General features: G+C 38.8%; 1 protein-coding gene across 2 annotated transcripts in view; it reads left to right on the forward strand.

The window, feature by feature from the left end:
• The window catches only part of Bmpr2 (bone morphogenetic protein receptor type 2), a 152,186-nt gene that overhangs the window by 69,609 nt on the left and 54,667 nt on the right, over positions 1-27,910 (forward strand). For both annotated transcript variants that reach the window (XM_042666941.1, XM_042666940.1), the window contains exons 3-4: positions 7-177; positions 1,755-1,925. In XM_042666941.1, the coding sequence (XP_042522875.1) occupies positions 7-177; positions 1,755-1,925 (342 nt within the window). The remainder of the gene's footprint in view (positions 1-6; positions 178-1,754; positions 1,926-27,910) is intronic.

Genomic DNA, 27,910 nt, shown 5'->3' on the forward strand with positions numbered 1-27,910 from the left:
TTTTAGCTTCCCAGAATCAAGAACGGCTATGTGCATTCAAAGACCCTTACCAACAAGACCTTGGAATAGGTGAGAGTCGAATCTCTCATGAAAATGGAACAATATTGTGCTCAAAAGGTAGCACTTGCTATGGCCTGTGGGAGAAATCCAAAGGAGACATCAATCTTGTAAAGCAAGGCAAGTAATACTATTTTTGTAAATGTTTTTGTGTTTCATGTAGATAAAAACCCATTACAGACAAATGGTAAATTTTTAAAATATACATGTACATAATTATACACATGTGTATTTATGCACCTGTAAGTCTCAAATTTGTAAAGGAAAACTTATTTTTTAGCTTTAAAACATTTTTCTTATTATGTTAATATACACTGAAATGAAGCTTGACAAATACAGAAAACTATAAAGAAAAGCAAAAGCTTATTCCATACTCTTAAAAATATTTTTACAATCCAGGCCTAGTGGTCATGCATGTAAATACTTAGGGGAGTCAACCTGGGCAGAACAGTTTACAAGTCTCCTTAACTGATAGCCAGGTGTGATTGTGCATGCCTGTCATCCTAGCTTAGTGATTCAGGCTTGTACTGGGTAGGAAATAAGACCGTATTTCAAAAATAAAAGTCTAGAAATGTGCTAGCAAGTTTGAGACTCTGAATTCAAACCCAGTATTGAAGGAAAACTCTTAATTATAATAAAGATTTTTTTTTTGCTGTCATAGTTTATCCCTTAATGTATTATTTCTATACCTTTATGTTTACATATGCATGTATTTTCAAACTTCATTCTGTACAGTTTCATATCCTTTTTTCAAATTCTAATGAAGAAAAAAAGATATGAAAAAAGGTATGAAATTATAGAATTACCATAATTTATCTAGTCTGAAAATATAATGTCTGCAGTGTTTCCCTGTATACCTTTATCACATTTTACTTATATATTATGGACATTATGCTTTTTCAGTCTTGGACTATAGTGTATAGTGCTTTCGTGAATAACTTTGAACATCTATCTTTCATTGTATCTGTTTATTTCCTTGAACTAGATTGGTTGATATAGAACTATTAGATTATAAAATAAGAGAATGTTAAAGCTCTGCATAAAAAAATTCATGGGGGACTGGGAAGGTGGCTCAGTGGTAGAGCGCTTGCCTTGCATGCTTGATGCCCTGGGTTTGATTCCTCAGCACCACATAAGCAAAAAGAAAAAAGCTGGAAGTGGCGCTGTGGCTCAGGTGGTAGAGCGCTAGCCTTGAGCTGAAGAGCTGAGGGACAGTGCCCAGGCCCAGAGTTCAGGCCCACTACAGGACCCCCCAAAAAAAAAAATTCATGGGGCTTTCCAAAAATACCATCTTTTTACATTCAGTTCATCATTGTATGAATTGTGTCTTCTCAGTCCTTGTTATGATTGTACATTTTATATTTAAAATCAAGAACAATTTAATTAAATTTGAAATGGTTAATTGCTTTAATAATTCTTAGTACAATGGTACAGTTAAGCCCTTCTGTTTGTTTGTTTTTTAAATTTCTTTCCTTTTTCTTTCTTTTTTTTTTTGTAGTCATGGGGTTTGAACTCAAGTTAAACCTTTGTTGGTACCTTTTTTCTCATGATGTATCTGTTGTATCCCTTGCCATTTTTAAAAATTGGTTTAGAGGATTATAACTTAGGTACACTTGTTTTTTCATATCTACTACAATTTGTTTTTTATTTTTCTTTATCATATTGTTCTAACTTGTTTATACTAATACTGTTTATAGGATGTTGGTCTCACATTGGAGATCCCCAAGAATGTCACTATGAAGAATGTGTAGTAACTACCACCCCTCCCTCAATTCAGAATGGAACGTACCGTTTTTGCTGCTGTAGCACAGATTTATGTAATGTCAACTTTACTGAGAATTTCCCACCTCCTGACACAACACCACTCAGTAAGTAACTTTTCTTTGTAATTCCTTTCTCCAGAGATTTTGAAAATACAAAACAAATAAGTAAGGCTGAAAGGTATGAGAGGGAGAGTTCTAGCATTGTACAGTTATGATTAGCTAACACTCAAAATCCAAGAAATATACCAGGACTGGCAAGATAATCAGCATAGTACAAGATACATTTGAATCAAAATATAATACTCTGGCTGGGAATGTAGAGTGCTTGCCTAGCATGCATGAAGTCCCAGGTTCAATTCCTCAGTACCACATAAACAGAAAAAGCTGGAAGTGGCACTGTGGCTCAAGTGGTCGAGTGCTAGCCTTGAGCAAAAGAAGCTCAAGGACAGTACCCAGGCCCTGAATTCAAGCCCTAGGACTGGCAAAAAAAGAAAAAGAAAAAGGAAATACGTGTCTGGGCTTGGTTGCAAGTGCCTATAGTCCTGCATATTCAGGAGGCTGAGTATGTTGCCAGCCTCAGCAACATAAACCCTATCTTAAAAAACAGAAAAAGCCAGGTGCCTGTGGCTCACACCTGTAATCCTAGCTACTCAGGAGGCTGAGATCTGAGGATCACGATTCAAAGCCAACACGAGTAGGAAAGTCTGTGAGACTCTTTCTCCAATTAACCATCGGAAAACTGGAAGTGGTGCTGTGGTTCAAAGTGGTAGAGTGCTCACCTTGAGCTGAAGAGCTTAGGGATAGCACCCAGGCCCAGAGTTCAAGCCCCACAACCAAGAACAACAACTGAAATAGAAAAGTGCATATGTACTTTAGTCTTCCCCTTACATCCACATTTGTAAGAATTTATCTGGAAGATACATCTTCAATAGTATGAAAATATACATATGGAGTTAATCATTGTATTATCACTTGTAACCACGTAATATTGGAAACTATATGTCCAAGAATAGGCAATTAGTTTAAATGTGCTATTATACATATATAGAAGATTTTTCTTTTTTCCATTCCTTGGGCTTGAACTTAGAGGCTGGGCACTGTCCCTAAGCTTCTTTTGTTCAGGCTAGCACTCTGTCACTTGAACCATAGCACCACTTCTGGTGTTTTCTGTTTATGTGGTACTGAGAAATTGAAGCCAGGGCTTTATGCTTGCTAGACTACCACTAAGCCACATTCCCAGCCCCATAAATAGAAGTATTGACTACATTGCTACAAAAAAATAAGCAAGAAGCCAGATGCCGGTGGCTCACACCCGTAATCCTAGCTACTCAGGAGGCTGAGATCTGAGGATCATGGTTGAAAGCCAGCTGGGGCAGGAAAGTCAGTGACTCTTATCTTCAATAAACTACCAGAAAACCAAAAGTGGCGCTGTGGCTTAAGTGGTAGAGCACTTGCTTTCAGCTGAAGAGCACAGGGACAGCACCCAGGCCCAGAGTTTAAGACCCACAACCGACCAAAAAAACCCAAAACAAAACAAATCCCCCCAAACAAGATCTTTATGAAATGACCTCGAGTACTTTTGCATAAGACAGAAAGGAAATAAGAAAGCGTATCTACTTGCTTATCTTTACAAAAGGAAACAAACAAAGGATATACCAGAAAATAATGTAGTTGGGCAGATAGGATTTTGAATCCAGTTAACAGTTCTCTAAATATAGCTTTCAGTATGCAGTTTTTGATTTTGTTATCATGTCACTAGCCACGATTCTACATACACAAAAAATAAAATGAAATTATTAAGAATGGGAAGACTCATCATCAGGATGCAGAAGCCAGCTGAAGGAACTTACTTATACTGACTAATTCTGGGTCAGTTTGATCAAGTAGAACTCAAAATAGTTTAATTCCTTAGAAAGGCAAAATCAAAGTTCAGCAACATGAAATGCCAGAAGGAGTGGGGATGAGGTCAAGGGCAAAGAGTTAGAAGAATGAAGAGAACAAAGAGATTATAGCCAATGTATATCCTACAAAATTAAGAAGAGCGAGAGAAGGCATGTGTGGAGAAGGATGAGGGAGAATGTAAGGATGACATTGATGAGGATATATTATGTCCATAAACAGCTTTGTTAAATGGCAAAAAAATAATGGAATGGTAATTAATTGTAAGAAGAAGGAAGAATATGAATTCATGAGTAGAATGTCAAGGGCTAAATGGTAAATGTAAGTGTGGTATAGTCAACAAGTCAGAATTCTGCAATCACCATACAAACACAGGCAAAAATTATCAATGGATCCTAAATTGGAGGGCAGTTTCAATGAGAAACTATGATATTTGTGTGGTTTTAAGCTATCTCCAATATAATTACATGGGGAAATTAATAATTATAAATCAGAGAATTTGGACAGCATCTTGACCAGGTTATCAAAATTTAATACCATTAATGAAAGACATTATACTCGGAGGATATATCACTACATTATAGTACTGTATTCCAGTTAAGAACGCATAGCCTATAGTCATGAGAGATCACCAGACTCATCCTAACATTGTTCTTTTGCAAAAAGGGGTTGCATTATGTAGTCTTCAAAACTGTCAGTAGCTACTCAGGAGGCTGAGATCTGAGGAGTGTGGTTCAAAGCCAGCCTGGGCAGTCCATGAGACTCTTACCTCTGATTAATCACAGAAAAATACAGAAGTAGAGCTATGGCTCAAGTGGTAGAGCGCTAACCTTGAGCAAAATGGAGCTCAAGAACAGTGCCCAAACCTAGAGTTTGAGCCCCAGGACCAGCAAAAAACAAAAACAAAAAACAAAAAACTCCTTGAACATAGATCTAGATTAATGGAGTCTAAAAAATATTTGACAGCTAAGTCATACCTAATTGTCCTATATGATAAAGTAAAAATGTGATCACTGGACATCATGCAGTCAATTGATAAAATAGATGTTCAGGGTTTCTCTATGTAGTTTCTACCTACTTAAGGCCATCAACTTTTATTAGGAAATAGGTACATTATTTTTCCTTAAACAAAAAAACCAAGCTTGCTATTATTCACTTCTAGATCCAGTTAGATGGAAGATGAGAAGTGAGTTTGTGTATGTTTTAGCCTTAAAGATCTTCATAAGCTGCATTATTTTCAGGTTGTTACTTGTGTTTTGGTTTGCTGTAATCTTTTGATACAAAAATAAGAGTATAACCAACTAATGCTATGCTAATAAAAAGGGAAAATATTTAAGTAAAGCATTGTAATTTAGGGACATTTATACAATATATTTTGTTTTTCAAACAAAAATATTGAGCCAAATTTAATTTAGCAAACAAAATGAATACTGAATTTTGCATTACTCTCAAGAAAAATAACTCTAAAAACAACTAAACTTACCCTGTAACTGCTAAATGTTTAACCAAAATAAGAAAAGTTTAAATGTTGAGTCTAAAGAAATGAAATATATAGGAACTTTGTTCATGGCCTTATAATATGTAGAAAGTTTGGTGGTGATGATTTTTTCCTCCTTTGAAAAAATTGTAGCCAAGCGCTGGTGGCTCATGTCTATTATCCTAGCTACTCAGGAGGCTGAGATCTGAGGATCACAGTGCAGAGCCAGCCTATGCAGGCATGTCCATGAGACTCTTATCTCCAATTAACCACCAGAAAACTGGAAATGGCACTGTGGCTCAAGTGGTAGAGTGCTCGTCTTGAGCTGGAGGGCTGAGGGACAGTGCCCAGGCCCAGAATTTAAGTCCCATGACCGACCCCCCAAAAAAAATTACATAAACTTACCACAAATATAATGTAAGTTAACTCTGGGAAAGGTTGCATAATATTTCTGTATTTTTGAAAAAGTAGGCATATATTTACTTGTGTAATTAAAGAAATGACTACTTATCCCTTTGAAAAAAGTAGAAATACAGTGTAAGTTGGGCATAAAAGCTGGTGGCTACTTAGTGCTAGCTGGTCAAGCAGCTGAGGTGAGAGGATCTCTTGAGTTCAGAAGTTGGGACAAATTGCAAGATCTTATCTCCAAATAAGAAAAAGGAAAATGACATAAGTAGGAAAGAGAAAAATAATATGCAAACTCTATACTCATGTGCAATGATTGCTAATTTTGAATTTTTTTCTAGTACTTCTAATTTTGTGCAGTTTTATTAGTAATAATACATGTTTTTATCTTTTTTGGTTTAATGTAACATAGTATTTTCAAGATTATTATACATTTTTTTTTGGGTCCGGTTGTGGGGCCTGAACTCTGGGCCTGGGTGCTGTCCCTCAGCTCTTCAGCTCAAGGCTAGCGCTCTACCACTTGAGCCACAGCGCCACTTCCGGCTTTTTTCTTTTTGCTTATGTGGTGCTGAGGAATCGAACCCAGGGCCTCAGGCATGCAAGGCAAGCACTCTACTACTGAGCCAATTTCCCAGCCCTATACATTTTTTAATACCTTTTTTGGGGGATCGGTTGTGGAGCTTCACCTCAGGGCGTAGGCATGTACCTGAGATTTTTTTTGCCTAAGGCTAGCACTCTGCACTTTGAGCTACAGCTCTACTTCTAGTTTTTATTTTTTTTTTTTTTTTTTTTTTTTTTTTTTGTTTTGTTTTGTTTTTAATTTAATTTAATTTTATTTGTGAACATACTGTACAGAGGAGTTACAGTTACATGGGCAGGATAATGTGTACATTTCTTACCAAGCATTGCAGCCTCCTCCTTTGTTTATCCTTCACATCCCTTCCCAGCCTCCCCCCTCCCCCCCTAATCCCAATCCTTCTCCTTCCTCCCTCCCCCCAGCCCCCCCCCCCCCACCAACATTGTAAAGTTCGTTTTGGACATGACAACTTGTACTTCTCATTGTTGCAACAGGTCCACCTGTATCCTTAAACAACTGGTTTTTCCCCATCTCCTCCACAAGTTATACTGACATCAAATATAGTGAAAGCAAGGGTTATACTGTGGGGGAGGGACATACAAAGCAACAAAGAGATAATCTTATAAATGTGTTAGAAACACATGCATGAAAGAAAAAAACATTAAAATACACATCTAAGGGTTCATTTTCCTGACATCACATTATCTGACCTTTTCCGCTTGACTCATACATATACTAGATATTACAAATAAGGGAAACCATGGGACCTACGTTTCTTTGGGCCTGGCTTACTTCACTTAATATAATTTTTTCCAAGTTTTTCCATTTCCTAACAAATGGGGCAATGTCATTCTTTCTGATGGAGGCATAGAATTCCATTGTGTATATATACCACATTTTCTTGATCCATTCATCTACTGAGGGGCATCTGGGTTGGTTCCATATCTTAGCTATGGTAAATAATGCTGCAATAAACATAGTTGTGCTGGTAGCTTTAGTGTGGTCTTGTTTGTAAACATTAGGGTAAATGCCCAAAAGTGGGATTGCTGGGTCATAGGGGAGCTCTATGTGGAGTCTTTTGAGGAACCTCCATACTGCTTTCCAAAGTGGTTGAACAAGTTTACATTCCCACCAACAATGAATTAAGGTTCCTTTCTGTCCACATCCCCTCCAGCATCTGTTGTTGTTAGAGTTCTTGATTTTTGCCGTTCTCACTGGAGTGAGGTGATATCTCAATGTTGTTTTGATTTGCATTTCTTTTATGGCTAGGGATGTTGAACATTTCTTCATGTGTCTATTGGCCATCCTTCTTTCTTCTTCAGAGAAGTTTCTCTTTAAGTCTTTCGCCCACTTATTTATTGGGCAGTTGTTTCTTTGAGGATTTGTTGTTGGGGGGTTTAATTTTTTGAGTTCCAAGTATATTTTAGATATGAGACCCTTGTCCGTTGTATGGCTAGCAAAGTAGCAGGTTATAAAATTAACCCCCAAAAATCAATGGCTTTTCTGTATGCCAACAATGAGAAAAGTGTGGCTGAAATTAGGAAAGCAACTCCATTTGTAATAGCCCCACAAAAAATAAAATACCTAGGAATTAACTTAACTAAAGAAGTGAAGGACCTCTATGATGAAAACTTTAAAATCTTGAAAAAGGAAATCAACACAGAACTTAAAAAATGGCAAAACCTCCCATGCTCCTGGATTGGAAAGATTAACATCGTGAAAATGGCAATACTTCCCAAGGCTATCTACAAATTCAACGCAATACCTATCAAAATTCCACCCTCATTCTTCAAGGAAATAGAAGAGGCAATCCAAAAATTCATATGGAACAACAAAAGACCCCGAATAGCAAAAACGCTCCTGAATGGAAAGAACACTGCTGGAGGAATATCAATACCAAACTTCAAACTCTACTATAAAGCCATAGTAATCAAAACAGCTTGGTATTGGCATAAGAACAGACCTCAGGACCAATGGAATAGAATTGAAAACCCAGAAATGAACCCACAGACCTATAGCCATCTAATCTTCGATAAGGGAGCTAAAACAATAGAATGGAAGAAAGACAACCTCTTCAGTAAATGGTGCTGGCAAAATTGGTTAACTACATGTAGAAAACTTAAGCTAGATCCTTATATATCACCCTGCACCAGAATCAACTCCAAATGGATCAAAGACCTTGAACTCAAAGCAGACACTCTGAAAACATTACAGGATGGAATAGGAGAAACCCTAGGTCTCCTTGGCTCAGGCCGAAATTTTCTGAATAGAGACCTGGAAACACAACAAATCAAAGAAAGGTTGGACAAATGGGATTGTATAAAGTTGCAGAGCTTCTGCAGGGCAAATGACATAGCTAGCAAGATCAATAGAAAGCCCACGGATTGGGAGAAGATCTTTACTAGCCATACTTCTAGTTTTTAGATGGTTAATTGGAGATGAGTCTCATGCTTTTGCTGGTTTTGGACTGTGATTCACATATCTCAGCCTCCTAAGTCACTAGAATTACAGGCATGAGCTACTGTTGCCTGGCTATAGTTGTTACTCTTAATAGCTATGTGTATTTCACATTAACTAGGTATTGTCCTCGTTTGTTCCCATGTTTTTGGACATTGAGACTATTTCCAGATTTTTTATTTTGGTCCAGTCATGTGGCCTGAACTCTGGGCCTGGGCGCTGTCCCTCAGCTCTTCAGCTCAAGGCTAGGGCTCTACCACTTGAGTCACAACGCCACTTCTGGCTCTTTTTCTTTTTGCTTATGTGGTGCTGAGGAATCGAACCCAGGGCTTCAGACATGCAAGGCAAGTGCTCTACCACTGAGCCACCTTCCCAGCCCCTATTTCCAGATTTTTTTAAATTACAGTGTACATCTGTGTTGATATGTAGTTATGGAAAATCCTGTGATTCCTAGAATTAGAATTTCCATTTCCAGTAGTAATAATATTAAACTTCCTTAGCTATTATGAAATCTTATTTGAAATGGTTGAAACTGTTCACACTTTTATCAATGATGTATGCAAGTACATGTTTTATCGTATCTTTAAAAGAGTAATTGTAGTAGTAATAGTAGTTGGAGTAGTAGTCAAATAAAGCTTTACTGGATGATTTTGAAAAGTGATTTTCAGAGTTTGTTTTTTGTTGCTGATAATAGGATTGGAAATCAGGGACATACACTTTCTAGGCATGCATATGACCACTTGAGTCACTCTGCTAGTTCTTATTTTATGCATGCGTTGGCCTGGATTTCCATCCTCCTATTTGTACTTCCTCAAAACACTGAGGCGATAGGTGCCTGCTACTGTGCCTAGCCAGTGATTGAGATGGAATGTTGTGAATGTTTTTGCCCTGGTTGGCCTGAAATCACATTCCTCTGATTGCTGCTTCCCAAGTGTTAGTATTACAGGTTTGAGCCACAGTGCCTGGCTTGTTTTTTAGTCTCTTATTAGTGAGATTGCATGCTTTTGTTCTCTATTTTATTTTTATTTATTTATTTTTTTGTCAGTCATGGGGCCAGAACTCTGGGCCTGAGCACTGTCCCTCAGCTCTTCAGCTCAAGGCTAGCGCCCTACCATTTGAGCAAAGCGCCACTTCCAGCCTTTTCTGCTTATGTGGTGCTGAGGAATCGAACCCACGGCCTCATGCATGCAAGGCAAGCACTCTACCACTGAGCCACTTTCCCAGCCCCTGTTCTCTGTTTTTAATTTTTTAAATATTCCTTCCATTTATAATGATTGTTTCTTTTTAAGTTCTCAATATTTTTTTAGATTATACATATTTATGGAGTATCAAGTGATGTTTTGGTGCATTTATTCTTTGTATAATGTTTAAAACAAATTGAGCACACCTATTTCTTTACTGAATACTTTTGAATAATGAAGTGAACAAGCTTTGAGAAAAATGATTAATAAAAGTAATTTCAATTCTTCCTAGAAAATTTCTGTTGATACAATTGGAAATGTATACTAGTAATCTAGTATGCATTATGTTTATTGCAAAATTTTTGAACCTCAGCTCTTCCTAATGACTACCCTTAATATTTTTCAATAATGTTTAATGCTCATTTTATGATATGAAGATTATATTTTAAAGTGTTAAAATGATTATTACTTAAATCTTCTGAGGATAGTATTAATTGAAACATTAGCTTCATACTTTACATATCATTTTATGATAGCTGATAAAGCCTTGTTTTTACAAACTATTTTACATTTTCAGGGTCCTATAACACGTACAAAGATATCTTAATATGTCACCTTGATTTTAAGGTATTTTTTTAAAATAAATACATAAACCTGGGCTGGGAAGGTGGCTCAGTGGTAGAGTGCTTGCCTTGCATGCATGAGGCCCTGGGTTCCTCAGCACCACATCAGCAGAAAAAAAAAGCCAGAAGTGGCGCTGTGGCTCAAGTGGTAGAGTGCTAACCTTGAGCTGAAGAGCTGAGGGACAGTGCCTAGGCCCAGAGTTCAGGCCTCATGACCGGACCCAATAAATAAATAAACCTCTGTCCTAACGAGTAGCCAGGCTGCTCAATAGGAAGTGGTATCTTTCTCTATTCAAGTTCACTTACAGTTTAAATAGCTACTTTTAACTTCTTGACTATTATATATTGATAGACATAAGTGTCCATGACTAGACTTCGAACAAATACTTTTAAAAAATCTTTAAGCTGAGTGTTGGTGGTTGACACCTGTAATCCTAGCTATGCAGGAGGCTGAAATCTGAGGATCACAGACAGGAAATCTGGACAGTCGAGTCCCGGACTTTCCAGTCAGTAAAGTCTGTGAAACTCTGATCTCCAATAAACTACTTATAAAAAGCCTGAAGCAGCACTCTGGCTCAAGTAGTAGAGCACTAGCCTTAAGGGAAAGAAGCCCGGAGCCCAGGCCCAGAGTTCAAGCCCCAAAACTGGGGAGGAAAAAAAAACCCCAAACCCCTTTTAAATTTTAAATGATTTGGGGCTGTGAAGGTGGCTTAGTGGTAGAGTGCTTACCTTGCATTCATGAGGCCCTGGGTTCGAGTCCTCAGTACCACATAGGCAGAAAAAGCCAGAAATGGTGCTGTGGTTCAAGTAGTAGAGTGCTAGCCTTGAGCTGAAGAGCTGAGGGACAGCACCCAGGCCCAGAGTTTAGGTGCCACGACCAATCAAAAAAAAATTCTTAATGATTTCAAAAATTTAAAATGTTGCAAAAATTATAGGGAACTATCCTTTATCTAAATTTGCCAATTATTAGCATATTGCTATGTGCTCTACTATTTTTCAACCATATATATATTTGCAAATAAGTTGCAGGCATACATATATATATATATATGTGTATGTATATGTATATGTATATATTTGCTGGTCTTGGGGCTTGAACTCGGGGCCTGGGCTCTGTCTCTGAGCCTCTGTCCTCAAGGCTAGTACTCTACTACTTGAGCCACAGCACCACTTCCAGCTTTTTCTGTTTAGATGGTACTGAGGAATTGAACCCAGGGCTTCACGCATGCTAGGCAGGCATTCTACCACTGAGCCACATTCCCAGCCATACCTATATTTTTATATATTTTGTAATTGTCTGTCTGCCTTTCTCTTCTATTGAACTCTGAGATCCTCAGTAATGAGGAATTATTATTATTATTATTATTATTAGTAGTAGTAGTATTTTGAGGCAAAGTCTCGCTATGTAGTCCAACTGTTTTCAAACAGAGATTCTCCTGTTTTTGCTCCCTGAATATTGGGAGTAGATTACAGATATAATACCATAACTGACTTGGGATTTACAAAAGATGCTTTTTTTGTCTCCACAGTGACCAGGGTAGTGTTAGACATATAGTGGGTAGGCAATTAATATTTGTTTAATAGACAAATGATCCAGAATACAGGGCTCACACTTGATGAAGGCCAACCTAGTGGGAAAAATTCTCAATGCCCCATCTCAGAAAAAAATTTGACAATACGTGACCGACAAAAAAAAAAAGAAAAAAACTTGAATATGATGACATACACCTGCTATACTAGTGATGAAGGAATTGTAGTTAAGAGTACAGTCCAGATTAGTGCAGGTAAAAAATCAGGCCTTATTAGAAAAATAACAAAAAGAAAAGTGACTTGAAGTGTGGTTCAAGTGGTAGGGTGTTTGACTAGAATGAATGAATGAACAAATGGGGTAGTACTTTATGTAAATTCTGAAATATTGCCACATGCTTAAAAAGAATATTTTGGCTGGGTGCCAGTGGCTCATGTCTATAATCCAAGCTGCTCAGGAAGCTGAGATCTGAGGATCACCATTAGAAGCCAACCTAGCCAGAAAAGTCCACGAGACTCTTAACCCCAATAAACTAAGCAGAAAAAGCCAGAACTAGTGCTTTGGCTCAAGTGGTAGAGTGATAGCCTTGAACACAAATAGGCTCAGGAACAGCACCAAGGCCCCAGGTTTAAGCCCCAGGACCAGTTTAAAAAAAGAATATTTTGCTTTTAATCTGGTAAAATGAATTTAATAGGTTCATGTTATGGAAAAATATTTATTAAAAGGTGATTACTACTTTCAGTGAAAGGGACAAAAGCAGCAAATAGTTTATGGGATAACTAGTACAAATAAAAACAGAATTGGGCCAGGCATGTGGTTCATGCTTACAGTCCCTGCTACTTGCAAAGTGAAAGAATTAGGATTGTGAGTTAGAGGATAGTGAAGTCAAAAGCAAAATAAAGACAACAAGCTGAGGAGGACATAGCTCAAGTGGTAGAACACTTATCTAGCAAGTGTATGAGGTGGCAGAAAAAGATTTAGCTGGATAGCAGTGACTTATGGCTGTAATCCTAGCTTTTCAGAGGCTGAGATCTGAGGATACAGGTTCAAAGCCAACCTGGGAAGAAAAATCTGGAAGACCCATCTCCAGTGAATCAGCTAAAAGCTGGAAGTAGATATATGGCTCAAGTGGTAGAACATCAGTTTTGAGTGAAAAAAATTAAGTGAAAGTACAAGACCCTTAGTTTAAGATAACAATTTTAGCCATCGCGCACGTGCGCACGCGTACACATACACACCAAAACAAAATAACTTATTTATTTTAGACTCACATGATTAAAAGTACAAAAAAAAACCTTCATTTTTTTCTTTTTCTCCATGCCTAAAAACAAAGCATCAGATTATAGTTTTTAAAATAGTACTGAAATCTAGAAATCTATTTCTTCGTAAGTGTACATAATATCATTTTCAAACAAACTTGCTTGAAAAGTTCAGTTGTAGCTTCTTTTAATACTGGTAAAGAAAATGGTTATAACTTTAATGGATACATACTAAGTTTATGTTCTAGGGGATACCCAAGGATACTTAATGTTTTCTTTAATGTTAATCCCAATAATTTCTCTTTGACATTGTTTTCAGCCAAAAATGTATTCTCTGACATCATACTATTTATTGTCATTGGAATGATTTCTTTCTTATCCTGTATGCATTTATCCAATTACCACAACACATTTACTTGCTTTCTTTATATACCCTATACATTGTGTAGGGTCAGCCCTAACAATAATGAAAGTGTATATATAGCTTACAGTATAACAAGATAGAGAGAGATAGTTTTTTAGGCTGAAAACTCTTCTTTTAGCTGGGCGCCGGTGGCTCATGCCTGTAATCGTAGCTACTCAGGAGGCTGAGATCTGAGGATCACAATTCAAAGCCAGCCCATGCAGGAAAGTCCTTGAGACTCTTATCTCCAATTAAACACTAGAAAACTAGAAGTGGCACTTTGGTTCAGGCGGTAGAGTGCTTGCCTTGAGCTGAAGAGTGCAGGGACAGCGCCCAAGCCCAGAGTTCAAGCCCCACGACCGACCAAAAATAAATAAATAAATAAAAAATAATCTCAGAGAGGTGTGTGAGGTCTGCTTAGTAATAAAAACTAAAGCATATATAGCAGTAGACACTTTTTTGGAAGGATAGTAGTTGGATTTGAATTAGGGGTTTCTCACAGGCAGGCACTATGCCCCCTGCCCTTTTTTTGTTGTTGTTGGTGGTGGTTGTGGGGCTTGAACTCTGGTCCTGAGCACTGTCAGCTCTTCAGCTCAAGGCTAGTTCTCTACCACTTGAGCCATAGTGCTACTTTCAGTTTTCTGGTAGTTTATTGGAGATAACAGTTTCACAGCTTTTCCTGCCTAGGCTGACTTTGAACCATGATCCTCAGATCTCAGCCTCCTGAATAGCTAGGATTACCAGTGTGAGCCACTGGCGCCTGGCCACCTGCCCTTTTTTGCTAAGAGCCATTCTTGGACAATGTTCTTTCTACCTATGCCTTTGGCATAGCTAGAATTGCTGGCTTATGTCACTGCTGCCTGACTTACTTGTTGAGTTGGGGGGTCTTGCTAAACTTTTTTTCTTTTTTTAAAAATAAGTATTTTATGGGGCTGGGAAGGTGGCTCAGTGGTAGAGCGCTTGTCTTGCATGCCTGAGGCCCTGGGTTCAATTCCTCAGCACCACATAAGCAAAAAGAAAAAAGCCAGAAGTGGCGCTGTGGCTAAAGTGGTAGAGCACTAGCCTTAAGCTGAGGAGCTGAGGGACAGTGTCCAGGCCCAGAGTTCAGGCCCCATGACCGGACCCAAAAAAAAAAAAAAAGTATTTTATTGTGAAAATACTGTACAGAGGGGTTACAATTACATGGGCAAGGTAATGAGTGCATTTCTTAGCAAGCATTGTTGCCTCCTCCTTTGTTTCCCCTTCCCTTCCCTTCCCATCTCCTCTTCCCCCCACCCCCCTCACCACTTGCTAACCTTTTCCTTGGACTTTCCTTGAATGTCAATCCTCTCCATCTCTACTTTACAAGTAGATAGGATTACAGGTGTAGAGTGCACCTTTTAAAAAAATGGAGGTGCTGGGCACTACCAGCTCACACCTGTAATCCTAGCTACTCAAAAGGTAGTTGGAGAATACTGTTCAAAACCATCTGAGTAAAAATGTTTGTTGCTGGAGTTGTGGCTCAAGTGCTATAGCACCAGCCTAGTAAGTGGAATTCCTGAGTTCAAACCTGAGTACTGTTTAAAAAAAAAAAAGTGGTGGGGCTGGGAAGGTGGCTCAGTGGTAGAGCGCTTGCCTTGAATGCATGAGGCCCTGGGTTTGATTCCTCAGCACCACATAAACAAAAAGAAAAAAAAAAAGGATTTACTTTGAGGTAAAGTTAGGGGGCTTAAAAAAGGATATCTTATTCCTAGTTCATTAAAAACTTCACTATATACTTTTTAGAGGCTTCAATGAAATCTGTACACTAGTTCTTTCTTTTTTTTTTTTTTTTTTTTTTGGGTCCGGTCGTGGGGCCTGAACTCTGGGCCTGGGCGCTGTCCCTCAGCTCTTCAGCTCAAGGCTTCGAGCTCTACCACTTGAGCCACAGCGCCTACACTAGTATTTCACCTGTTTTTAAAGGTGCTTAAAACTTTTTGCAGAATGAGAAGTCTACTAATGGTGTGTGTGTATGTGTGTGTGTGTGTGTGTGTGTGTGTGTGTGTACACGTGTGCCAATCCTCGGACTTAAGCTCAGGACCTGGGCACTGTCTCCAGGTTTTTTTTTTTGGTTAAGGTTAGTGCTCTTCCACTTGAGCCACAGTACTATTTTTAGTTTTTTTGGGGGGGGGGGCGGGGGGGAGGGAGTTCAGTCATAGGACTTGAACTCTGGGCCTGGGCACTGTCCCTCAGTTCTTCAGCTCAAGGCTAGCCCTCTACTACTTGAGTTACAGCGCCACTTCCAGTTTTCTGGTGGTTTATTGGAGATAAGAGTCTCATGGGCTTTCCGGCCCTGGCTGGCTTTGAACCTTGATCAGCCTCCAGAGTAGGCAGGATTACAGGTGTGAGTCACCAGCTCCCAGCTATTTTCAGCTTTTTGATGACTAATTGGAGATAAAGAGTCTCAGCCTGGGCTTTCCTGCCCAGGCTGGCTTTGAACTGTGATCTTTAGATAGCAGCCTTCCCGGTGTCAGATAGCAGCCTTCTAAGTATCTAGGAGTATAAGAGTAAGTTGCCAGTGCTAGACTGTTAATTTTTTCTTTTTCTTTTTTTTTTTTTTTTGGGTCCGTCGTGGGGCCTGAACTCTGTGCCTGGGCGCTGTCCCTCAGCTCTTCAGCTCAAGGCTAGCGCTCTACCACTTGAGCCACAGCGCCACTTCCAGCTTTTTTCTTTTTGCTTATGTGGTGCTTTGGAATCGAACCCAGGGCAGGCATGCAAGGCAAGCGCTCTACCACTGAGCCACCTTCCCAGCCCTGTTTTTTTTTTTTTGTCCCGTCGTGCGGCCTGAACTCTGGGCCTAGGTGCTGTCCCTCAGCTCTTCAGGTCAAGGCTAGCGCTCTACCACTTGAGTCACAGCGCCACTTCCGGCTTTTTTCTTTTTGCTTATGTGGTGCTGAGGATGAGGAATCGAACCCAAGGCCTCATGCATGCAAAGCAAGCATTCTACCACTGAGCCACCTTCCCAGCCCCTGACTGTTAATTTTTTTAAAGGAATTAATTCAGTGTGTTTTAAAATAGTTGCCAGTAATTTGTTTATGTTGGGAAGATGTGAACATTGTTATACCCTACTTAGAACATAGGTTCTATTCAGATTATATGTTACCTATGACTAATGGCTGGTAAGGATACTACCTGTCTATTCACAAAAAAGAAAAGAAAAGAAACACCTTCTTTTCTCAGTTTCAGCAACTTCATTGTATTTTGCAGATTATATTATTCCATGGAGACTGTTACATTTTTAAAAAACCTGAAATTTATGTCAGTTATTTTGCTGTAACCCTTAAGCAGTTCCAATATGAGATTACCATCAGAGTCCTAAAGTATATGTTTAATCAATAAATATCTGAAAACTTTTCAAGACAAAACTGGCTAGAGCTTTAGAGGGTTTGTAACTCCTACTTTATGGTGTACACCATTATTAATTTTTGGAGATTTTTCTTTTTCTGGTCTTTAAAGGGAATAAGCATCATATTTGACTGCTTTTGTCACATAGGAACCTAAAAAAATACAGTGAATATTCTGTATTTCCTTAGTACATAATTATAAGTAGATCTGTCTCTAGACAGTGGAAACCTAGCTCTAGACAGGTGTGGAATTAAGGAAGGTTAGGTTCTTTTCTTCCCTTGAGGTCTTATTTTCTGAGCTTCTCACACACACCCTTTTACAACAATCTACCTATGGTCTGAACAGCATTCCACTCTGAATCTGCTGCCTTTCCTAGTTCTGTCCTCCTTTTCTCCTTTAACATAACCTGCTCTTCATCTTGTTTCTGGTTGTCCTTAAGATATTACTGGTGGAGGGGCTGGGAAGGTGGCTCAGTGGTAGAGCGCTTGCCTTGCATGCCGAAGGCCCTGGGTTCGATTCCTCAGCACCACATGAGCAAAAAGAAAAAAGCCGGAAGTGGCGCTGTGGCTCAAGTGGTAGAGCACTAGCCTTGTGCTGAAGAGCTGAGGGACATGTATTCTATGAATAAAGACTCATTAAAAAGTTATCCACCAGTAATAACTTTTTTTTATTTTGGGTCCGGTCGTGGGGCCTGAACTCTGGGCCTGGGCGCTGTCCCTCAGCTCTTCAGCTCAAGGCTAGCACTCTACCACTTGAGCCACTTCCGGCTTTTTTCTTTTTGCTTATGTGGTGCTGAGGAATCGAACCCAGGGCCTCAGGCATGCAAGGCAAGTGCTCTACCACTGAGCCACCTTCCCAGCCCGCATTAAACATTTTTTAAGACTCACTATGTGCCAGATTAGTGCCCTATATGTATTTAACTCTTATAGAAACATAACATTTTACATTGAGGACAGGTCTGTAAAAGTAATTTATCTACTGGGTTCCAGTGGCTCAACCCGTAACTCAAGGCTAGCACTCCAACACCTTGAGCTACAGCTCCACTTCTGGTTTTCTGGTGGTTAATTGATGATAAGAGACTCATGGATTTTCCTGCCTTGACTGGCTTTGAACTGTGATCTTCAGATCTCATCCTCCTGGAGTAGCTAGGATTACAGGTGTGAGCCACTAGCATCTTGAGACTTTTATCTTCAATAAACTACTCAGAAAAATCTGGAAGTGGCACTGTGACACAAGTGCCTACTAGCCTACTACTAGCCTACTAGCCTTGAGCCAAAAGAACCTCAGGGACAGTGTCTTGTCCCAGAGTTCAAGCTCCAGGATTGGGGGGAAAATAGTAATTTATCTGATGTTACATAGTAAGTACCTGCTACAGTCAGGATTCAACCAGGTATTTTGGCTCTAATGTATATATTACTAACCATTATTCTCTAAATAGTCACAAATGGCGTGTGTGTGTGTGTGTGTGTGTGTGTGTCTGGTGATGGGAACCTTCTGAACATACTCAAATTTCTTAAAATTTAAGACCACCATATCTGTATATCACTGGGTACACAAATCTTTGTCTTTATATGACATATTACTGTATTCTAAGTATTTTCTTCAAATCATTTATTTAATTATTTATTGTTTGATTAATTGATTTATTTATATTTAGACAGGATTTCAACCTGTAATCCAAGCTGAGCTTACCACTTTTTTTTTTGTTTTGTTTTGTTTTTGGTTTTTGGTCGGTCATGAGGTTTGAACTCTGGGCTTGGTCGCTATTCCTCAGCTCTTAAGCTCAAGGCAAGCACTATTCCACTTGAGCCAGAGTGTCAATTCTGATTTTCTAGTGGTTCATTGGAGATAAGAGTCTCACGGACTTTCCTGCCTGGGCTGGCTTTGAACTGAGATCCTCAGATCTCAGCCTCCTCAGTAGCTAGGATAACAGACATGAGCCACTGGCATCTGGTTTACACACTTGTTATAATAGTCCAAACTGACCTCATTCTCATATCTTCCTGTCTGAGCCCCTTAAGTGCTGGGTTTTATAAGTGTGAGCCACTATGCCTGGTTAAAAATGCGTATGGATTCTAAAGAGAAATTTTCTATCATTGCTATAAATGGAAAACCAGTGTTATAAATAGAAAGTAACTTTAAATTTTATTTTGAAATAAAAAAGGTGAAAACAGAGTTGTATATATTAACTAGCTAGATATTGATGCTTGCTAAAATTTCTGAAGCATGAAGTAGACCTTTTTTGTTTTTTTGGTTTTTTTTTTTGGGTCCGGTCATGGGGCCTGAACTCTGGGCCTGGGCGCTGTCCCTCAGCTCTTCAGCTCAAGGCTAGTGCTCTACCACTTGAGCCACAGCGCCACTTCTGGCTTTTTTCTTATGTGGTGCTGAGGAATCGAACCCAGGGCCTTGAGCATGCAAGGCAAGCGCTCTACCACTGAGCCACCTCCCCAGCCCGACTTTTTTTGTTTAAGAGGGAATATTAAATGTTTGAGAAACGATAAGGATAAACTATAGCATGTTGAGACTTTCTTTATCAAATAGGAAGGTGAACTGGATTATTTTGAGGTCTCTTCTAAACCCTATTTTAAAAAGAAAATCAGTCTAAGTAAATTAATTTTGTGTGTCTGCCTGGAGGCAGAAATTAGGGTCTGGGTGCTTTCCTTGAGCTTTTTTTGCTCAGGGCTAGTGCTCTGCCACTTGGGCCACAACTCCACTTCTGGCTTCTTGGTGGTTAATTGGAGGTAAAAATTTCTCAGACTGGGCTGGGAAGTTGGCTCAGTGGTAGAGCGCTTGCCTTGTATGCCTGAGGCCCTGGGTTCGATTCCTCAGCACCTCATAAGCAAAAAGAAAAAAGCCGGAGGTGGCGCTGTGGCTCAAGTGGTAGCCTTGAGCTGAAGAGCTGAAGGACAGCGCTCAGGCCCAGAGTTCAGGCCCCACGACTGGACCCAAAAAAAAAAAAATTTCTCAGACTTTCCACCCCAGACTGGCTTCCAGTAGCAATCAGATCTCAGCCTCCTGAGTAGCTAGGATTACAGGCATGAGCTGCTGGTGCCCAGCTTAAGTAAATTAATTTATATCTGTAGTATACTTTTATTTTGTTATATATTTGAGAAACTTTTATGTGTTCTCAATTCCTGGAATTTGAAGGAAGTATATAATTAACATTTACAAAGTTATTATTAGGACAGTTTCATAAGATATCTAGAATGGTTATAATTAACCTCCCTAACTATAAACAAGATAATTAAGTCAGTAGAAAGCAGGCAAGAATTTGTGTGTTGGGGGTGGGGGGGTGAGTGTGGGGGGAGGTGTGGGTGTGGGGGGGTGTATTTAATTAAACCTAAACCCTTCTTTCTATCTAGTGTTGGAAAATCTTGTCAAAGTCAGGATGCAAGTATAGAATGCTTTTATTTGTGTTGTTCATTAAGTTCATGGTTGGTCAAGTTATAAGAAAGATTGAAGTGGATCTAAACTAGGTTTAAGAAATAACATTCTAGGGCTGGGAAGTTGGCTCAGTGGTAGAGCCCTTGCCTTCATGCTCAAGGCCCTGGGTTCGATTCCTCAGTACCACATAAGCAAAAAGAAAAAAGCCGGAAGTGGCGCTGTGGTTCAAGTGGTAGAGCGCTCACCTTGAGCTGAAGAGCTGAGGGACAGTGCCCAGGCCCAGAGTTCAGGCCCCACGACCGGACCCAAAAAAAAAAAAGAAATAACATTCTAATTCATTTTATGCTGTGAAGATTTCAAATTCTAATTTCTAGGGCCTGACAACAAAAGTCTTTATCGTGCATCAGAAAACCTACTTTTAGAGAAGTTAATGGTGACGTAGGGCAGTACATCAGTATGTATTTGGCTATTATGACTTTATAGCCCAGTAGACCTTTGATGTCCTTGGGTATTGAGGAACAACCATGAATGCTCAGGAGTTCAATAACTGTGTACTTATGTACAGCACAGCTAAGTATATGTAACTTGAAACTGTATGGAGTAGGTTACATTACTGTTACAAAAATCTCTTTCATATACATCAATTCTGCTTACCCAAACCTAGATCTTATTTCACACTCTTCATCTAATATACTGCAGATACTTAATTCATTTTTCTCATAATGCTGCTCAAACTTCTGCTAAAGATATTTGATATTTTAACAAATCTAAAATTTTTATTCACCACTTAAGCATATTATGTACCCTTTTTGACTTGGAAGGATTACCATAACTTTTCCTCTGCTTTATTGGCACTATTTGCTTTTGGGGTAGCTTACTTCACAAAGTTAAGGGCAAGGAAATCATAAAATTTAAGCTTAATTGACTATAATGGGGGTATTAAGAGCTGCTCTGTTCAACTAACAGTAAGATTATGTTTGTGAGGGAATTAAATTATTTTTTATTAAAAATAATCTTGGGGGCTGGGAAGGTGGCTCAGTGGTATAGTGCTTGCCTCGCATGCATGAAGCCCTGGGTTCAATTCCTCAGGACCACACAAACAGAAAAAGCCGGAAGTGGCACTGTGGCTCAAGTTGGAAAGTGCTAGCCTTGAGCAAAGGGAGCTCAGGGAAAGCTCCCAGGACCAACAACAGAAAAAGAAACGAAGGGAGGAAGGGAGGAAGGAAGGAAGGAAGGAAGGAAGGGAGGGAGGGAGGGAGGGAAGGAGGGATGGAGGAAGAAAAGAAGAAAGGAAGGAAAGAGAAGGAAAAGAATGAAAACAAAAACTATTGTTTTTTTGCCCATGCTTTGTCAAAACCATGTATAATAAATCTGTGAATAAGGTGGGCCTGTTATAATTTTGTAGTTTTTACTATTTCTGTGATAGCATTAATTGAGTAGAAACATAATGGGAATTGAGGTGGCTGAAATACTAATTACTTGAAAAAGCAAAACAAAATATGTTTTTACATTTAATTATTAGCAGTGATCATGGTGGTCAAAACTTGTAATCTAGAACTTGGGAATCAGAAGGAGGACAATCGGCAAGGTCAGCTTAGGCTCCATAGTAAGTTCTAGTGCAGCCTAGGATACATAAGAAGACCCTTTGTCAAAAACAAGACATAAAGCAACAAAAAACTATTCACATGGAAGGAATAAAACAAATGAAATAAAAAAGAATATATAGAAAAAGAAATAAGAAAGTTATATGTCCTCTAAGAAAGTATTCTTTTTTTTTTTTGTCGGTTATGGGGCTTGAACTCGGCATGGGTGCTGTCCCTGCACCCTTCAGTTCAAGGTGAGCACGCTGCTGCTTGAGCCACAGCCCCACTTCCGTTTTTCTATTGGTTTATTGGAGATAAGAGTCTTAAGGACTTTCCTGCTAGGGCTGGCTTTAAACCATAATCCTCAGATCTCAGCCTCCAGAGTAGCTAGGATTACAGGCACGAGCCACCAGTGCCTGTCTAGAAAGTATTTATTCTTTAATACAGTAATACATCAAGATCCTAGCCTAATGTACTGACATATACCTCCAATTCTAGCACTCTGGAGCCTAGGGCAGGAGGATCGTAAGTTTGAGGGCACTTATTATTATCACTTAAGCCATTTGAAAGTATAGCACTTAGTAGAACTATTGACACATCATTTTTCAAATCTAAGAAGTTTGACAATAATACTTGTTGTCAGCTAACATCCAGGCTTCACCCATAAGGACTTTTTTTTATAAAATAGGATCTAATTAATTATATTCCATTCACATAATTCATTTGCTTATGTCTTTTTTTCTATTGAAAAATAATTTATTTTTAAATTTTATTTTCTACAAAATTGACTTCTAAGGAGTCCAATTTGTCAGGTTTTTTTTTTTTTGTTTGTTTGTTTTAAAATTTTGTACCTATACTAGGACTGGAACTCAAGGTTTGGCACTCTTGTGTGACTTTTTGCTCACCATTGGCACTCAATGAGTTGTGCCACCACTCCACTTCTGATATTTTGCTGGTTAATTTGAGATAAGATTCTCTCAGATTTATCTATCTGGACTGACTTCAGACTACAGTTTTCAGATCTCAGCTTCCTTGAATAGCTTACATCCAGCCATCATTTTCATTCTTATTGTTCATTCCTTGAAGTTTCTATATCTAAAGACTTGTTTTATATGGTTAAGTGTTTTTGGCAAGAATACTTATGGATGGGAAGTGGAGGTGTGGCTCTCTGATAGTAGAACACCAGCCTTGTGTGAGAAATCCAAGCAAGAGCCAGAGGCCCTTATTCATGCTCACTGTGGACACCAAGAAACAGACAAACAAAAAAACAACATACTTACAAATGATGCCATACAGATCATATTGTATCACAGCCAGGAGACACATGTCAGTGTCAGTGAAGGTAGGGAGTATTCAATCTCTCCATTGGAAAAGTGCATTTTCCTTTTGCAATTAGCAAACCATCTTTGGTTGGTTAAGTACGTTAGCATATAAGTAATTTAACAGCCTATTAGCCTCTGTAGGCATTAGTAACCCTTTCTTGAACCTATTAATTATATGGGTTATAAAATTGTTGATTTAAAGAATTTTGTTATTTCTTCTAGTTTATTAATTGACATTCTTATATTAAAAAAAGAAAAAATGAACCTTTCTGTTTTTTCTCACTTTGAGTATTACTCTGATTTGTGGATCTTTATCTTAATACTAAAATTACTCTGAATCTCATTAATGACACCCGTGTAAGCCCGGTGCCTGTGGCTACCCCTATAATCCTATTTACTCAGGGAGCTAAGACGTGGAGGATTGATGTTCTACCCCAAAGTAGGCAGAAAAAATCTACAAGACTCCATCTCCAATTCACTAGCATAATACTGGGCTGGAGGTATGCTCAAGTGGTAAATACCAGCCTGAACAAACAAGCCAAACAAGGGCAAGGCCTTGAGTTCAAACTCTGACAGCAGGAGAAAAAAAGTAAATAAGTGTTTATCTTTGGATTGTATTATATCTTATTTGAAAACACAGCTGAAGTACTTTGTTTTAAATAAATTAATGCAATTAGATTTTGTGATGTTAAAATTTTGTTCTGTAACTAATAGTGGGTTTCTAGGCTTTACTTTTAGGCTCCTTTTCATTCTGAAGTATAGGGTAAATGCTCTGACTGGGAGTCCCAACAGGCTATGTTCCAGTAAGCCAATTAAAGAGAGGAGGAGGAGGGAGGAGTGGAGGAGGGAAAGAGAAAGGATATTTACTTAACACAGCCATAGGAGGAGGGAAAGTAAGCATTTTGGCCAATCTTTGGAAAACTGACATGATCTTTAGGCTTAAATAGAGGAAGAGTTGGGAGGAGAGGCAAGAGTTATGCATAATTAGTAATCTTACTTATGCAACCCAAATATGGTTTGATTGATCACTGTCTCAGGCTTGGTGAGGCTAGAGTCCTGTCACAATAGTGCAGTCTGGGCAGTAGATTTGACTCTTGTCAGTAGATGTTTTATCGATCAGTCCTGTCCTTCTAGAATTCAAGGTGAAACACAGGAGAAAAAATTTGAAGAGTCAGAAAGAGACAAAACGGAGTTAGGCCAGTGACCTGATGCCTTCCTTCACTTTTTTGAACGTTAATATGCCTATGATTGTGAGAAAATCACCAGCAGGACAAAAATAATGTATTCTAAGATGCCTGCTTTTAGAGCACTGAAAATTAAATATACTTATATATATATACTGTGTCAGATTTTACATGGTTAGTAGTGGATAAACTTTTGTATTTATCCTGTATTTATTTGCTAATAAAACTGTAAACAAGCCAGTCCTGAGCTCAGTGGCTTAAGCAGTAAATGTGTGTTTTCATGTTCATAGATCTGTAGGTCAGCTGGAATTTGGATGATCTAGGCTGGACCTAGCTCAATGTTATAAAGTAGTTCAAATATTCTCTGTCTGGGGCTCAGGCAAGAAATAGCCCAGCTACCCAAACATGTTTTATGATCCATTACATGCTCACATATTATTTGGCAACTAATGTTAGTCTCATTAAGGCATGCGGCCAAATCAAAGTAAAGGGGCAGGGTTGTATATACTCCATGTATCATGAGACCATGGCAAGAATGTGGGTATATTTTCATTATAGGGAGGAATTCTAGAAAGCAAAAAGTTACCTTCTAAACTTAAAAGGTATATACATGCACACAATTTGGGAGCATTAAATACAGAGGAATTGACAGGTTTTTTAGTAACTATATATTAACTTTTTTTTTGTATTATAAATTTCTCACTTTTTTTTAGAAAATAAAATCTGTGATATATAAGATTCACCATCTAAAATATACCCACAGTAGTATAAATCAAAAATATTTCTCACTGTGTTGTCTTTTTACTATAAATATTTTAGTTTTATATAATTTTTGTTTGTCCTTATATAGCTTTAAAGAGTTGGACCAAAAATAAAATTTCCTGCATATGGCAGAATTTATATAGTGCTTCTAAATAGGACATGTGGGGGCCTTTGAGACAGGCTTACAGACATATATATATATATATATATATATATGGAGAAAGAAGAGAACATGAAAGAGAAGAAAGAGTGAAAAAGAGAGGGACTTAAAAAATGTCTGTGTTAAAGAATAAGAAAGTAGCAGCAGTAATTACTCTAAATTTGCCTTGACTTCATCAATACCTTGGGTATTCTTTCATTCTTCCTGCCTTCTTTTTATTATTATTATTTTTTTTTATTGTGAACATACTGTACAGAGGGGTTACAATTACATGGGCAAGATAATGAGTACATTTCCTATCAAGCATTGTAGCCTCCTCCTTTGTTTCCCCTTCCCATCCCTTCCCAGCCTCCCCCCTGCCCCCCCCAATCCTCCCCCCCCCCACCAAAGTTGTAAAGTTCATTTTCGACATGACAACTTGTACTTCTCATTGTCTTCCTGCCTTCTTTATGGAATGTTGTTTCTAGAAACTGAGCTAATACTTAGTTTTGGAGATAATAGTCAATACTGATTTCATAGAGACATAAGTTTATTTGAATACCTTTTCAATTCGTATTTGGTAGGACCCTTTCAAAAAATTATCGTATAATGTACAATAGTTGTTTTAGGTATAAGGGGAAAAATGTGGGGATTGTAGAAAACAGATTAAGGATGGTTTTCTGAAGTGTTTATTTCCTAAAACCTTTCCTAATTTATGCTTAAAGCATATTTTTCTTCATTTTCTTTTAATTTTCAAACTTTCCTGTTTGCTTTGTTCCTACCATAAGTTCATCTCGTTAAAAACAAAATACAACATAAAGCGATCTTTGACCTTTGTTTCTGACTACTGATTTTTGCTGCTAGAACATTAGAACCAGCAAGTGTATAAGCCTTATCTGTTTATTTGACACTTTTACAAGAAACAGCAAGAATATGTACTGTCTGTCTGATTTTCTGTTGCCAATAGCATTGGCTACCTTAAATTACTAAATATATCTGATACGCCAAATGTCTACTTTTGTGAAATGTAATAGAGATTATGTATACAATGGTTATTTAAATTGTCAGAAATCACCAGGTTCATTATAGGGAAAAGTAACTATTTGTTCTATAGAAAAAGAAACTCTGAATGAATTTCTGCCACATACAACAGTGTGATTAAATATTCAAAACATTGAACCAAAGAAGTAAGGCAAGCCGGGCGCCGGTGGCTCACGCCTGTAATCCTAGCTACTCAGGAGACTGAGATCTGAGGATCGTGGTTCAAAACCATCCAGGGCAGGAAAGTCTGAGACTTTTTTTTTTTAATTTCTTAAAGCCTTTACTTTTGAGACATAATGGATTAAAACCTTACACACATGGAAAAAGACAGACATGATCACAGTTGAACAGAGTCTAGTCAGAAACATTTTAATGACTGCCAGCTGATGGTAAAGCTGAAGTTCTGGGAGCATGGCATGCTTCAGGGTCAAATGAATGAGTGATTAGTACTTCTCTCCTTCAACAGAATCCACACCAACCTCCTTATAATCCTTCTCTAGGGCAGCCATGTCCTGATGGGCCTCAGAAAACTGTCCTTCCTCCATCCCCTCACCCACATACCAGTGGACAAAGGTACACTTGGCATACATCAGGTCAAACTTGTGGTCCAGGAGAACCCAGGCCTCAGCAATGGCTGTGGTGTTGCTCAGTATGCACACCGCACATTGCACCTTGGCCAGGTCTCCACTAGGAGCCACAGTGGGAGGCTGGTAATTGATGCCAACCTTGAAACCAGTGGGACACCAATCCACAAACTGGATGCTGTGCTTGGTCTTGATGGTGGCGATGGCAGCATTGACATCTATGGGAACCACATCACCGTGGTACAACAGGCAGCAGACCATGTATTTACCATGGTGAGGGTCACGTTTGTGAGACTCTTATCTCCAGTAAACAACTCAGAAAACCAGAAGTGGTAAAGTGGCTCAGGTGGTAGAGTGCTAGCCTTGAGCTGAAGAGCCGAGGGACAGTGTTCTGGCCCAGAGTTCAACCTCCATGACCGACAAAAAAAGTAAGGCATAAAAATTCATGTATAGGGCTGGGAAGGTGGCTCAGTGGTAGAGCGCTTGCCTTGCATGCCTGAGGCCCTGGGTTCGATTCCTCAGCACCACATAAGAAAAAAGCCAGAAGTGGCACTGTGACTCAAGTGGTAGAGCCTTGAGCTGAAGAGCCGAGGGACAGCGCCCAGGCCCAGAGTTCAGGCCCCATGACCAGACCCAAAAAAAAAAAAAAATTCATGTATATAAAATTTGGAAGCAGTTTTTAAAAGGCTTAGAAGGAGGAGCAGTCATAAAATATGGGAAAACTAGAGCAAGGGGAAAATAGCCCAAAGAAACAGACTAGCAAAAATTTAACATACCCTAAAACCATTCCTCACCATAATCCTTTATCTCCAAATATGTGACTTGGTCTTTCTATCAGAGTGACAAAAATTTTGCTATCGTAACTAAAAAACATAAAGTGCATGGGAAGATATAACTATACTTTTTATAGTGAAATTAT

The sequence above is a fragment of the Dipodomys spectabilis genome, unplaced genomic scaffold (genome assembly GCF_019054845.1).
Source record: "Dipodomys spectabilis isolate Male_0828 unplaced genomic scaffold, ASM1905484v1 ptg000373l, whole genome shotgun sequence".
NCBI lineage: Eukaryota > Metazoa > Chordata > Mammalia > Rodentia > Heteromyidae > Dipodomys > Dipodomys spectabilis.